The sequence below is a fragment of the Lissotriton vulgaris genome, chromosome 10 (genome assembly GCF_964263255.1).
Source record: "Lissotriton vulgaris chromosome 10, aLisVul1.2, whole genome shotgun sequence".
Taxonomy (NCBI): Eukaryota; Metazoa; Chordata; class Amphibia; order Caudata; family Salamandridae; genus Lissotriton; species Lissotriton vulgaris.
The window spans coordinates 162735952-162752003 of record NC_141698.1 but is presented as its reverse complement, the minus strand read 5'-3'; the positions used below and the strand labels follow the sequence as shown (position 1 = coordinate 162752003).

At 43.8% G+C, this 16052-nt stretch overlaps 1 protein-coding gene across 1 annotated transcript in view; it reads right to left on the bottom strand.

The window, feature by feature from the left end:
• The window catches only part of IQCK (IQ motif containing K), a 647452-nt gene that overhangs the window by 600012 nt on the left and 31388 nt on the right, over nt 1-16052 (bottom strand). Inside the window, exons 3-4 of the mRNA XM_086940789.1 lie at nt 15175-15216; nt 4241-4337 (exon numbers count right to left, since the gene is read on the bottom strand). Coding sequence (XP_086796915.1) covers nt 4241-4337; nt 15175-15216 — 139 coding nt within the window. The remainder of the gene's footprint in view (nt 1-4240; nt 4338-15174; nt 15217-16052) is intronic.

Genomic DNA, 16052 nt, shown 5'->3' with positions numbered 1-16052 from the left:
GGCTTTTGTTGTTTTTGTGGTAACGATTGATGTATCTGAACCACAACGGTGCACTGACAAGAAAAAAAAAAGCACAAGCTGTGCCTAATGGTCCCTAGTGAGCATCATAAACTTTGAATATATGGTTAATAGACAACAACATCTTGGACCCGTCCCAGTCCGGATTCAGATGAAACCACAGCACCGAAACAGCCCTCATCGCTGCGCAGACGACATCAGACGCCAACTAGACAACGGCGAAACATCAGCCCTCATCCTCCTGGACCTGTCAGCCGCCTTCGACACGGTCTGCCATCGCACTCTAAAGACACGCCTCCTAGAAGCCGGAATCCATGAGAAGGCTCTTGACTGGACCACCTCCTTCCTCTCTAGCAGAACCCAGAGCGTCCGCCTCCCACCCTTACGATCCAAAGCCACCGGCATCATCTGCGGTGTCCCCAGGGCTCATCCCTCAGCTTAACGCTGTTCAACGTCTACATGGCCCCCCTCACACAAGTGGCCAGCCATCACGACCTCAACATCATCTCCTACGCTGACGACACCCAGCTCATCCTCTCCCTCACCAAGGACCCACACACCGCCAAAACCAACCTCCACAAGGGAATGAAGGCCGTCGCCGATTGGATTAGGAGCAGCCGTCTGAAGCTGAACTCGGACAAGATGGAGGTCGTCATCCTCTGACCCACCCCCTCAGCCTGGGACGACTCCTGGTGGCCGACCACACTGGGAACAGCACCAACACCCACCGACCATGCACGCAATCTAGGATTCATCCTCGACTCCTCCCTCTCCGTGTCTAAGCAGGTCAACGCAGTCTCCTCCTACTGCTGCTACAACACCCTCAGCATGCTCCGCAGGATCTACAAGTGGATCCCGACCGAAACAAGCAAATCGGTGACACAGGCCCTCGTCAGCAGCAGACTGGACTACGGCAACGCAGACTATGCAGGAATCCCAGCCAAACACCTACGACGACTACAACGCATCCAAAACGCCTCAGCCCGACTGATCGTCAACGTCTCCCGCTGCAGCCACATCACCCCCCACCTGAGAGACCTACACTGGCTCCCCATCGACAAGAGGATCACCTTCAAGCTCCTCACCCACACACACAAAGCACTCCACAACGCCGGACCAGCCTACCTGAACAGCAGACTCAGCTTCCATACCCCCACCCGCCAGCTCTGCTCTGCCAGCTTTGCCCTCGCCGCTGTCCCCCGCATCCAACGAACGACCTCCGGCGGCAGATCCTTCTCCTACCTCGCCACCAAGACCTGGAACACGCTCCCTACCCACATACGGCAGACCCGAGACCTGGCTCTTCGAGCAGTAGCAGCACCCCGCCTCCCCTCAGCGCATTTGGACCCTCATGGGTAAGTAGCGTGCTTTACAAGTACTCCGATTGATTGAATGATTGATTAATCTACCCTACCCATAATGCATTGCATGCAAGACAGTACCACAAGTGCATTCTAATAGCTATGTCTATGTATACAATTAGTAGCTTTGAAATGTGACAAAATAATTTATCATTTTAATTCCAGATTCGGTTGTACTTTATGTGGAGCTGATGAAGGGAAATTTATAGAAGGTCTAATATGAATGAGATGTGGCAGGTGCAGTACAGCATGCTGCAACTAGATGTCCCTAGTGAACACAGCACCAGCACTGCTTGTCTAGGTACAGTAGCACAATCTGTACCTAGAGGTCCCTAGTGAGCATCATGAACTTTAAAGATATGGTAAATCTACCCTACCGATAATGCATTGCATGCAAGACAGTACCATGAGTACATTGAAATAGCAATGTCCATGTATACAATTAGTAGCTTTGAAATGTGACAAAATAATTATATTTATTCCAGATTACGTTGTACTCTATGTGGAGATGATGAAGGGAAATTTATAGAAGGTCTAATATAAATGTGAGATGTGCTAGTGAGTAAAGTAATCTCAGCCAATCTAGTTTAGGACCAAGTGAGTGTCCTGTCTGAAGGCCTGTAAGAAAGTAGTGCCTTGAGGCTGTAATTAAAACCTAGGGTGTAACAACACATGTAACAGGGGGTGTCCTCTTGGGAGGTTACAAGAAGAGAGAAGGCGGTACTAGGGAGGGACTACAAAGCCTAATCACCAATGAAAAGCCACCATTTACAAAGGAAAGGGACAGAAGCCATTTAAAAAGATGGGTAGGAAGTAAGTGGAGCTTTATCCACATATCCTTAATACAGCATCTCTCGAACAGACAGTGCAAGCACTGCATAGGCGAGACCTAAAAATGAACAATCCCCAGGGATATAGCAAGGGAAATCATGTTTTGGGATCCCCCTTTTCTCTCAGGTCCCGCTTGACGGGTCACCCTAAAACTTTCAAGACAGCTGCTGAACCAAAAAGTGGAAGTTCTTTCAACATTTTGTAACGATTCGTCAGGCAGCGCCAAAGTTATTGGCAAGACAAAGAACTCTTTTCCTATGGAAACTTTGGCCCCAACGAGAGAGAGAGAGAGAGAGAGAGAGAGAATGAGAGAGAGAGAGTGTGTGTGTGTGTGTGAATGTATGCATAATATGACCTCTGCAAGTGGCCCCAGCACTTTTATATGAGGCCCTACATGTACCCCTCTTTAAATTAATTTCAAGACATTTCAAATGGCTTTTTTAAGTGTTAACAAATACAAAATGGTGGGCATGAGTTTACAACTTTTTAAAGATTAATGTACGCTTACTGTATTCAAAATGGGTTTTCTCTCTTATTTTAGAATACTTTTACGATGTCTCGTTCCACTTATTTCCCTCCCCTCTATTGCTCATAAATGGTTCCCTCGCCTGCTGTACTCTCTTATTTACAACGCCGAGCGAACGAGTTTGGCTGAACACGTGAGCTTCAAGATGGCAGAAAAAAATAATTCAAGCGCTTCATCGGCCCATCACACTAATTAAAAATCCAGATGTGATTAACAGAACTCTGAGTTTCATACTTAAGAAATCAGCAAAAAAGGAATAAAGAAATAATTAATTCTTCAAAGCATGTCTGACACCTTTTTGTAATGCAAATGCCACAACATCTACTGAATGGCTTACACCAAAGCAGGCTTTCCCAATAACATACTACTTTCAGGCCAAGTTTGGAGCAACGTCTTTCAGAGGTGTTTGCATCAAGCGAGCAGGGCCGGCTCTAGGGCGGTGCGATCGGTGCTGTCGCACATGGCACTGACTTGGGGTGGGGGCGCCATGTTTATTGTCCTAAAAGTACCTGATGCCGCGTTCCTAGTCCCAGCAATAAAAATGTCAAGATAACTCATTTGATTAATGTTCTTCCTGGAAAGAAACCAGAGTTTTGTCTAAAAAATGTTGACTCTTAGTTCAGAGGGATTATCTTCTGCTGAAAAGAATGTGTCCCATTCAGATCACAAAGTGCATATAATATAAATTGGTCAATGGGTTACCTCTTTTGTCGGAGAGATCCTTTTGTTACCTGCAGTTTATAAGTTAAAATCCTAATATATATAAATGTTATCAAAGAGCAGCATGCAAACTGCAAGGAATGTATTAGAGCTATGTGTTTTTCTGCCTAGTCTATCATTATCCTAATATTGCAAAAAGGGTTCATATAGGTAGAATCTTATTAATAAAAAAACCCTAACAATTGAGTTACATTTTAAATTCCGAATTTGCGTTTTTCCAAGTATACTGCCTACCAGTATGGATGACATGTGACTCCTACACCTTGTAGACCTCTGTGTTATGTAGCATTTCCTATACACTCATTTACACACATATGATTGTCTCTGTGCAATGTGTGTGTGATATAGTGTTCTGACACCTTAAACTGGTATAAGTGGCGCTATAAAACTAAATTAATCTAAGGGACAGTGGTTATGGAGACTTGAGGGCATTGTCAAATGGTGGTAGTGAGGGAATCTGTGGCGGAGGTGGTCGATTGGGGGCGGGGTGGAGGGGGCAGTCAACAAACATTGTTGTACAGGGCGCCACCAGCGCCAAAGCAGAACCTGCAAGCAAGTGGCACATTTCATGCAAATTCGTCAAATGGTGCCAAAGCCATTGGCAGATCAAAAAATCTATTTTCAATGTGCAGCTGAACCATTACTACACACTCACAGAGAATATGTCTGTCAATAGCAAATATAGGAGTAGAAGGCATAAATACGAATATTACATTAAATTAAATAATGTAAAAACAAAACAGTACATGGGCAGATAAATAATATACCCCATTTTGATTCTTACGTGTTTTTGAAGGAGAACGAACTGGAAGCCGTTGTGCTGGTTGCTGTTCTAGCAGACAGGTAAAATCCAGCGGAAACTCTTCTAAACTGATAAGTGACTTTAAAAAAGAAAAAGAGTATAATGGCAATTACTGTCAAAATATTGTTTTAAATGAAATACAGTCACAGAATCTGTTCACATTGAAAGTGTTCTGGGCAAATAATCTTCGCTTTTGTTCCAAATGATACAAACAGAAAAAAATATGAAGACAGGTGGAATCTAAAATAGTAAAATAAGCATTCACATATTCGTAGGAAGTACTTTTTTCGAATTCTGATCATAATTGGTACCCACTGCCCCAGTCATACTACCTCAACATAAAGACTCCATCCTGTGACCGACCCACCTCACATGAGGGTCATTAGTATACTCAGAACAACAATAGAGGAAGTGTAGAGGTAATGATAGAATCACCCTCCTAACTGATCTATATAAACAACAGGATTCTATCAATGTGTTATAGTGACTAAAATAAAAATAAAAAATTGTGATGGTTATCTGTTTTTTAGGTGTGGAACTAGGCTCTCTGTTAGGATGACAAGATGAGGGCACTATGTGATTTTAAAATACCCCTCACACACTAAGAATCCCTTAGGGTCATGCTTCATCATGGGGTCATCCCGTCCCTCTACGAGGCGGGGCGTGCTGCGACCTACGAGCTTCGTGGGAGCACTGATTTTGTTATGACAAAAGGCTATGTGTAGTGCAGTGTGGGTGATATCAATGAAGTGTAGGGACCTAAATATGTGTATGTGAAAATAAAACTTAAAAATTCCTTGGCTAGTAGAAAAAAATTATTTATTAACTTCTCTGGCTGGGAACGTTAAAAAAGGGGGGGGGGTTTGTGGTAGAGCTATTAGCTTGCTACCCGGTCAACATGTTTCATAAGCAGTCCCCTACTGCTTATTCATCAGGACCTCAGATGGTCCCTACAGACAAATACTCCGTTTTTTGATTCCAAAGAAGTAAGCCTAAAGTCCTACAACTAGGTAACACAAATTAGCTACCTGGTTGAGCTTCTGGGCATGAGTGGGCTCAAAGCGAAGCGTAGAAAAACAGACCTATTGTGGTCTTGGTGAGGCTAGTGTAACGTGCCTCATGAGCTGGCAAACGAAGGGTGTTCCACACAGTAAAGTTACCACTTCTTATTGCAATGCCTTAATCCTACCCTTCTGCCGCTCCGAGGGATACGTGTAAGACGGCAGAGACAGGGAGCACGTATCCCTCGGAGCGGCAGAAGGGTAGGATTAAGGCATTGCACTAAGAAGTGGTAACTTTACACAGCCTGGGTGGAGGACATGCACAGGTCCCCAGTACCAGTCTGAGCACCAAACCATGGCGCTCAGACGAATTATGGCGCTGCTCAGCAGCATTGTGATTGGCTAAGGAAGTCTGGGAACCTGTGTGCTTCTTGTTTCCAGCATCGTGGCAAGAAGACAGAGGAGAGGCGGCTGTCGGTAAGGTAAGTTTACATTTCTTTTTTTATACCCCCACCACTGCTGCCCCGTAGCAGCCACTACTGAGTGAACAGTGCAATAACAGTGGCATTTACTTCCTGTATTTGCCACTTCTTACCCATCTAGTTACTCCTAACTCATCAACAGCAATTAAGAGGCTGTTGACAGGCTATGAGTGGCTCAAAGGGCAACCTCATGGAGGTTTATCTGCCATGAAAAGGCTGGCAGAAAGGGAAACTAGGGAGCCGTAGCGGGCCCCCCTTTCTTCAGGCCCTCTACATGTCCCTGCACCATGTGGCAGGCACTGCATGGTGCCTGCCACATAGTGCAGGGATATGTACAGGGTTCATTTTTTGTACTGCGGCATGTTCTACAGCCTGCATCACCCGCCCAAATACAAAGAATACACGGTGCAACCACCTTGCAGGCGGTCGCATCATAATTCCTATGGCGGGACCACCGATGACTAGTTGGTCTGTCCCGTTCCTGAAGGGATGGAGGTCCGTCCGACTGCCATCCTAATTAGGCCCTCAGTTAGGTTTTATATTTGGACATATAAGCTGAGGTAGAAGGGACCCTTTTGTCAAATTATTGTGCTGGCAATGTCAAGGGTTTGAATTGAAAGGAGGTAGAAACTGGAAGCCGGTGAAGCCATTTGAAAGTAATTTAGATAAGGTCCCAAAGATATCAGGACAAAGATTAGTTTGACAGCTCAGTTTTGCATGGTTTGCACATTTATAATAGATCCCGAGGAGGTATGACTATGACGTAACACCTACTGCTGTAAACACCAGGGGGTCGATTCCGATTCGGGAAAAACCGCTCCGAATAGCAGTTTGGAGCTTTTTTCCCATACGAATCGTACCCTGCAACGTCCCCCATACGTACGACGACGTACGATTCGTACCAGGAGCAGGACGCACCGTACTCCTGCTATCATGGGGTGCACGTACCGTGTGAGTGAATGTGTGCTTTTCCGCACAAATCGCCCTTACCTGAAGTAGACCGTACAAATCGCGTCCTCATACCCCGGTCCGGATCGTACTTGTCGGGTCATACAGCATGTGTACGAGTCGTACGGTTCACTGTTTCAGCCTTGCAATACGTACGGATCGCGAAGATTCGGACGGTTTGACGGAATACGGATCGTACTACGCGAATCGGACGGACGGGTAGGAATTGTATGGCGATGGCTCCGGATGAAAATCGTACGGAAGTTTTTTTTCCAGGATCGGAATCGGCCCCCAAATGTTAGGATTGTGAATCTAATGAGCTGATATTTTGGACTGATTATGAGTTTGATGGGAAGGTTATTCCATCACAAATGTGATGGCTATCCTATTACAAGTTCCATTGGATATAATGGAACTCTTAATAGGGCGGACGGGATATCCGTCACGTTTGTGATGGAGTAACCCATCCGCCAAACTCGCAATCAGGCCCTTTGTGTTTGGAGTGGAGGAAGCCAGTGATGTTATGTGTTTAAGGATATTAGTTGCGGGTCTTGACCACATTGTTCACTGCGCTAATGAAGGTGATTTTATGAGCATATACTACGCTTAGATGTTTGCCCGTCTTAAATGGGAATAGGATTGGACACCCACAATGGAAGAACAGAAGAATAAGGTTTGGAGACTTGGGTAATCACACTACCAGAATTCTAGTTTTATCTCCATTCAAGGCTAGAAAATTTTGGTTAGTTCAGGTATGAATGGCTTGAAGGCAGGGAGAGGTGGAAATGTCATGGAACCAGTTCTTTTTCATTACAACCTTGGTATCACTGCATACATCCGGAAATGGATTTGGAAGACACACCGATTACAGCTGGACGAGGCAAATGTTGAACAGATTAGGAGATAGGCATGAAGCTTGAAATAAGGCAGACAACAGTTTGGCTCAGGAAGACCCGATGGATTTAAGTTTTACTTTTTCTTATTACTCACGGCTGGTGTTCTCTCAAAATGTCAAATGAAAAATATCATTGGGGCATAATACCGCCACCTTAATATTATGGTGTCAAAATCATTGTGGGAGATGATATACTATGTTTAAAATTTTATTTTTAATAATATCATTTACTTAAATGTTGTGTATTATTTTTTTTGTTATGTTATACGTTTGTTTTTAGTTTTTTTAAATTAATGTAAAGTTTATTTTATTTAAATTTTGCAATACTAATTTTGCTCAATATATATTTTGTATAACAGTAATTTATTACGTTTTTTAATGGAGTTTGAATTTTTTACTAAGGAATTTAGATATTTGTGTATCTTCTTAATTTGTTTATGTAGCAGGTTGTTGGGTTTGTAGAGAAATAGGGTGGGAATGGTTTTCAAATAAAAAAGCATAATTGATTGTTTTTCATTTTGATGAATTAATTATTGAATTTTTTGTTTGCTAATTCATCTTTGGGCATTATACATTTGTGTGGCATTTGGAAGATTATGTAATGTTCTGTTATTTAAAATGAATATAAATATTTGCAATATTTTTAGTATGTAATTTCTGTAAATTATTAATGGTTCAATGAGATGTTTTTACAAAACAGCTACATAAACCATGTTTTTGTTAAGATAGATACATGTTAAAACATTTTTGTAGATTATATATTCAAATTTAGGATTAGATATTTTTGTACTTTTTTAGTAAAATTAAAGATAGTAAATCACTCTACTTTAGAGTATTTTTTATGTTAAAAAGTTAGCTTTTTTGAAATGTTTTACACTCATGTAATAGATTAAAAGTGTGTTTGTATGGAGCTGAGTTCTGTTTTTAAACCCCACCAACCCCAAAATATTTTACTGTCTGGAGTTGAGTTTCGAATATGACATTTTCTTGCCACTTCCCCATCCATGTGCACCAATGTTAAATATTTTCTCCAATATATGCTGGGTTTGCCAATAGAATTATAAATACAATCCCCTAAACTTTAAACGCTTTCACAATTTTGTTCAGAGTTGGAGTTAGAGTAGTAAATATGATCCCCCAACATTAATCACTTTCATCCAATATATGTAGATAGAACATTATTCATAAACTAACTCTACTCTAAATGTCTTGCCAATTATGTTTAAAGATTGAGTGAGATTAACAGAAAGAAACTCCCATTTACAAAACACTTTTTCTAATATGTTTGGGTTTTAAGTTAGACTATTAATACACTTTCCAAAGATGAAAATACTTTCTCAAATTGTGTTTTGGATTGCACGTAGAACCATAAATATTACTGCCAAAACTAAACAATTGCTCTAATATGAGTGGGTCAGAATAGTGAATATGACCCCCCAACTTTAAGCCTTTTCCCAGTTATTTTTGGGTATGCAGTTCAATAGTAAATGTGTGGAGCTGGGTTTAGTATGGTAAATTTAAACAGAGCTTCCCACATGAGACATTTTCATCAATATGTGTGGCTTTGGAGTTAGAGTAGTAAGTATACCCGCCATATAAAAATACTTCTTCAAATATAATTGGAGTTAGAGTAAACATAGTTAATACAATTAAAACTTTTAAAAAAACAAATGTTTACTGTGAATATGTATACATTTTTATGAAATACAAACTATACTAGAATAAGACATAAATACTTACTCATTTTTTTGTTTCCCCACTACTCCTTATATATGTAATTACATATACATATATATGTATAACATTCATATATATGCACCTATATTTTTTTTCAAATGAATAAACTTTCTTCATATTTTTAAACAATTAAAGAAATTTGGTTACTTCATTAAGAAATAATAATAATGTTCCCTATAATATAATATTTTTTCAACAATAAGGAAGATGAAATTGTACATAGTTTATTAAATTTTAAAGTAATAAACGTTGTATTAAAAATTAAAGGAAATATCTATGAACAGAATTTTATTGATCATATTAAACATAGTCAGCATTTTTTTTTAATTAAAAGGTTTTAAAAAAATGTACAACAGAAGGGTGTAGTCTGTGCAGCCAAGATAGAAAAAGCGCTTTGAAAATGCTCCTGGGCCTTCTTGATAATCCTTCTTCATCCTCTGCAGCGCTTCACTGACCCCATTGGATGTCCGCTGATACCCCTGACCTCCAGTTGAAGCCTTCTCCACCATGATGAAAGCCCCCAGACACTGGCCTGCTCTTTTTGGCACCATCGGCGGTCCGTCACATCGGGACTCTGTGGCAAGGCCCCAACTCCATATATCTCCGTTCTCATCAAATTCGGGCAATTTTTTTTGTCTACATCTGGGGCCCCCCTGCACTGACTATTCGGGCTTTCCAATCAAGATTGTGCCTGCATATTTTTCCACAAATAATCAAGCCTTCTAATATTGGCTTTCAGTGGCCTGCCATCTCTGAGGTAGTAGGAGTTATTTTATCGTTGGGGCACGACTATACTCTCCGCTTTTCTTTGGAGCCCAGGTTACGTGTATCCACAATAGGACCCCAAGCACAGTTTTCTATTTCTTCAAGAAAAATCTTCTCCGGGGCATAATCCAGTTCAGACCGGACCCCAGGCTTAGAGTGAGCCTGAGCTTTATGAATTTTAAGACAACCTTCTCAGCCCTGCGGTTGCACATTGTATTTCACTTCTATATATTGATGACCACCTTTGGGTCACAAATAAAAAATGAAAGCATGAAATGTGTGCCCTGACAAAGGAATTTGTGTAACATTTTGGTACTTTCCGAAACGCACGTCGGCGCTTCTCTTCGTGTGCCTTTTGTATGTTATATTGTGAACTGTAGATTTTGTTGTAATGTAATGTCTTATGTTTTTTATCTTTGTAATTGTATGTGAATCATATTTATTGTATGTGTTGACTGTACTTGCCTTTAGGTTGCTGGACATTAAGAGCCAGATGCAGGTAGTCCAATACCGGTCGGTAACGGCTGAAATTCAGTAATTTCCGAATTTCGGCATTACCGACCGGTATTTAGCCCCTTCCAATGTAGGTGACGATTCGGTAAATACCGAATTGGTATTTCCTGCATCGGTAAATGCTATGTAGAAAGCATATTAAAGAGGGCTTATGTGCGGTAAGAATTTGTTAATTACCACCAACTTCAAGGTGGTGGTAATTACAGAATTCTTTTTTAAAAATTCACTTTTGAATTTAATTTGAAGTGCCATGTGGCAGACATACATGCCCTTAGGGAATGTATGTGTGCCACATGTGCACCCATGCACTATTCAGGGGTGCAACAGGGTGTCAATGTGACACCCTGCCACCCTTGAATATGTGCCCCCTATTATGGCTTCCCATTCATTCCTATGGGCCTCCAGGCCCATCGGAATGAATGGGAATTACCGAATCGGTAAATACCGATTCTTAAATACCGTATCTTACCAATTCGGTACATTTTACCGAATCTTTCCCTACATACCATTTACCGATTCTAAAATACTGAATCGGTAACATTCTGTATTTTAGAATCTGTAAATGTAGATTACCTACATCTGGCCCATAGTGTGTACCTCTAATGTTGCACATAGTTAGCTGTGGGCTGTTTCCATGTTTTATGAATATTTGTGGCTAATATATATGAATATGTTTGCATGTGACACTTTATGTACCTTTATTGATGAATATTTCCTACTTGTTTGGCTGACTCTTTTTTTTAAAAAAAATGATAAAACATTTCATGATGATAAATAAATAAAAAGCATATGAGCTGATCTGTTGTTGAATTTTCAATATTTTGGAGCTACTGCCCTTTGTTACCTATATTTGGGGACATCTTTTGACGTTCTTTAGTTTGTTTCTTCCCCTGGTTGGATGTTCCCTAGAAGTAATTTTCTCAGGGTCCCTCAGTTGTTTATCTAGAAGCCCCCAGACACTGACCTTGTGGTCTGGTAGTGTGGTGGCTAGCTGTCACTGCTGTGGGAGGGCCGGGTAGCTGGGGCCCACGTCCTAAATCTCTTTCCCCTGTCTTCGCCGATGGATGGTGTCCAGACTCCCAGGCCACATTGAACAATTTGGACTCACTGACTCTGCGGAACTGGTAGAAGGGGTGGCAGTTCTAGTGCTGGCAATCGGCGCTGAATGCAGCTTGACAAAACAGGCTGCAGTGCAGATTCCTTGGGAGGTGTAGCTGGAGGTAGCACCGCAGACTTTAACTGCGTCGCTGCACAGCCTGGGACTTAGATGGCCACATCGACGGAGATCTTGTTTGAAGCCACAAAGAGGTCTCCTGGACAAGTTCATGGCCTGAATGCCCAATCTTTTGGGTGGTGAGTAGGGGGTTTTCCTCACTGTCCCCTCCCTGTGACTTGCTGCGTGTAGCTTGGCTTCCGGCCTTGCCCGGTCTGATCTTGTGGCCTCTTTGTCATTCTATGTTGGCCCCCACCTAGAATGTGATTCTGAAGGCCGGCGAGGTATGGCAGCACTTGGAATATCCCAGGGCATGGGCCACTCCACCTCTTACACCCCCCCACCCGCTTGGAGACTGGCAAACGACTGAGGCCATAGATAATTCTACACCTGGTGCCACGGGTTGCAGACCGTGATGTGACTGTACGCCCCACTTTGACTCGTGCAGCTTTGGACCTGCAAATGACTATAGGTGAGGCTGTGCTGATCCAGACCAGGCAGGTCAGACTCTATCTAGTTCCCAGGGACCTGTGGGCTGGAGTTGTCTGAGGGTAGGCGCTGCAGTGACCAGCTGACTGAAACCAGTGCTTTTCTTCTAGAGAGTTTTGTCTGATACTACCTCTACAAGTGGATTGTCCCAGAATTCCTGTACAGTGTGTGGGCCTCTGGTGATCCCCGGATGTTCATGCTGCCTATCCTCCTCCAAAGTCCTTTGAGTGGGAGGCAAGAAGGGTCAAGCTATCCTGGATCCTCTTCAGCTTGGGTGGGCCATGATGCTGAGCGGCCTGCTTCCCTAGATACATGTGTTTTGGACCATGGTTGTGGATTCCTTGGGAGGAGCCATAGAGGCTATGAGGCATAGGTGAAGGAGGAGCCAGAACAATTTGCCATCAATCTGTAACCCGTCCCATAATTTTAGAGGTATGCTCCTATACAGACCACCAGGAGCACACTCAGGATTCCTTTCCGACCTAAGCACCATCTTGGAATCCCTAGCAATTGAAGAGTCACTAACGGTACTTGGTGATCTTAATTTCCATCTAGAGAAACCAGATGATAGGGACACGCTCTCTCTTTTATCAGACATGGAAACCCTGGGGCTCCCTCAATTGGTTAACTCCCCCACCCATGATGCCGGTCACATCCTGGACGGCATCTTTTCCAATCTAAAGGACATCCAAATAACCGATATCCTCCCGCTCCCATGGTCGGACCACCATGTAATTCTTGGTACAATCACAACCAATGAGGCCCCCACTGCTAGCGTTTCAATCCCCAGTCGCGAACCTTTTAAGGCTTGGAAAGATATAAACAACTCAAGCCTAAAACACCTACTTGACAGCACTCAGCCTATCTTATCCACTGATCCTAATATAGCCACCAAGCAACACCAGGATTGGTTAGGTCTTGCCACAAATTCTCTGGTTCCCCTCAAAACAGTGACCAGAAACAGGATGGCCCCTTCGGCGCCTTCGTTTACCGAAGATCTCAGGAATCAGAAACAACTCTGTAGGAATAGGGAGAGGCATTGGCGGAAATCTTACAATGAAGAAAGTAAATCCCGCCACAAGGAGATGCTCGCTAAATACAAATCTATGATCACAGATGCAAAGAGGAAGTATTTTAGCGAACAAATAGAGAAAGCTAAGCTGATTCACCAGGGAAGCGCCAGGAGGCGCCTAAAAGGGGAGCTCCGCTCGACGGAGCGCGGGGGCATTTTCTACTTACCGGCCAGGAGGAGGGGAAAGAAGAGTAGGACCCCAATATTGCCGCCACCGCCAGGAGTCCAATTGTGCAGCCCACAGCGCCGCCGCTCCGGGACTACATCTCCCGGCGGCCCTAGCGGCGGCGCTGCTTCCTGATTCACCAGGGAAGCGCCAGGAGGCGCCTAAAAGGGGAGCTCCGCTCGGCGGAGCGCGGGGGCATTTTCCACTTACCAGCCAGGAGGAGGGGAGAGAAGAGCAGGACCCCAATATTGCCGCCACCGCCAGGAGTCCAATTGTGCAGCCCACAGCGCCGCCGCTCCGGGACTACATCTCCCGGCGGCCCTAGGCGCTGCTTCCTGATTCACCAGGGAAGCAGCAGGAGGCGCCTAAAAGGGGAGCTCCGCTCGGCGGAGCGCGGGGGCATTTTCTACTTACCGGCCAGGAGGAGGGGAGAGAAGAGCAGGACCCCAATATTGCCGCCACCGCCAGGAATCCAATTGTGCAGCCCACAGCGCCGCCGCTCCGGGACTACTTCTACCGGCGGCCCTAGCGGCGGCGCTGCTTCCTGATTCACCAGGGAAGCGCCAGGAGGCGCCTAAAAGGGGAGCTCCGCTCGGCGGAGCGCGGGGGCATTTTCTACTTACCGGCCAGGAGGAGGGGAGAGAAGAGCAGGACCCCAATATTGACGCCACCGCCAGGAGTCCAATTGTGCAGCCCACAGCGCCGCCGCTCCGGGACTGCATCTCCCGGCGGCGCTGCTTCCTGATTCACCAGGGAAGCGCCAGGAGGCGCCAAAAAGGGGAGCTCCGCTCCGCTTTGCGGGACGCCGGGCTAAGCCCGGGCAAAGGGCGGGCCCTCTACGGCCCTCATCGGACTGAGGAGGACGGGGACGGGCCACCCCCTTTGTCTGTTTAGAGGTAAATTTCCGACTTGTACTTTTTTAAACTATGCTTAAGCACAAAACAGGGGATATGTCCGACAAAATCCCGGGTGATATATTTATACATTCTCCATCTAGTTTTCTATGGCTGGATGACTTAAATAGCCTGTGTAAGGTTAAGTACGTTCCAGCAGCACTTTCCCCCACGTTAAAATGCTGCAGCTTATCACCATGTCCAAGGGAGCTGAAATCCTTTCCTGATACCCATAAAATACCTCCCAGGGTTACACCTGCCAAAAGGAAGATCGATGGGGACAAAGACAACGGGAGTCTTCCTAAAACACAAAAACTTGATAAACCTTCTCTAAGTCCTATACCACCTTTAATTAATTCGTCCTTTATTTCGCCACCTGTTGCTAACCTAGACGACTTACCACCATCCTCCCATCAGGCTCTTCTGACTATGATCGAGCACCTGATCAAATCTTTAATACACCCCTTGATGGACAAAATCACTACGTTGAGGGAGAAGCTGACGGGGTTGGAGAACTCTGTTGAATCTCTCCTGAAATCCTCAACCCACGTTGCAACAACTCAATGCCCGCCGACAACCGCTCTTTTAAACCTATCTAATCTGATCACACCTTATGAAGCGGTGCCTACTCAATTGCCAACTCCCACCTCCTTGTTGCCTATCAATCCCAAAGCCCCCCCGAAATTGACAACAGCACGTCACATTCCATTTAAACATGTGCGTACCACCCATATACACTTACCTCCAGAAGCTGCGCCTTTTGTAATTGTTCTCTCTGGAGTTCCTGAAATAACAAAAGGTAAAGCTGAGAGACAACATGAACTTATGAACAAGGTCAAGTTCTGGCTATCTAAAAACAGACCTTTGCCCTACCATCTTGATGGCCGAATAATAAGTGTCCGGAGGGTGGGCTGGCTTGGACCCCTTAAAAAAGACATCTTGGGCGATTTGATCCTGATACGATTTAGGAGCAGACACATTGTGCCATACATGCACACATGGCTATCTCAAAATGGCGATGGACTTATTTCTACCTGGAATCTACATGATTTTACCCTAATACGTCCTACATGCTTTCCCCTAGTCCCCGGAGCATTGACAACAACCCAGTGGGTAGAGGAACCCATTTAAGTAATGGCAGTAGTTTTTCAGTGGCTTTTAATTGTCCCAAACCGTCGTACAACAGTTTTATGTATTGTAATTACTAAATCTTTCAGAACACTGTTACCTACAACGTTGCCTAAAGGTTGTGTAAAGCATGCTTAATCTTTTAACTGTGCAATTTAAAGCCATTATGAGATTTATTTTAAAATGTTTTTTAAAATGTATTGTATTATTTGTCTGTATGCTTTTATGATTTTAAACCTAAAATCGAATAAAGCCTTTTTGATTTGATTTGAGAAAGCTAAGAATTCCGACAAACAACTCTATGATATCACTAAGCAGCTAGTAGGGAATACCCCTGATTTAAACCCTCCTCCCTCTCAATCCCTCTGTGACACACTGGCAAACTTCTTTTTTATAAAAGTTAATGATATCTATTCAGCTTTCTCCTCCAATACCAATAAACCCACATATACCATAAACTCCACCCCTACAGTTTCCTTATTCACCCAGTTC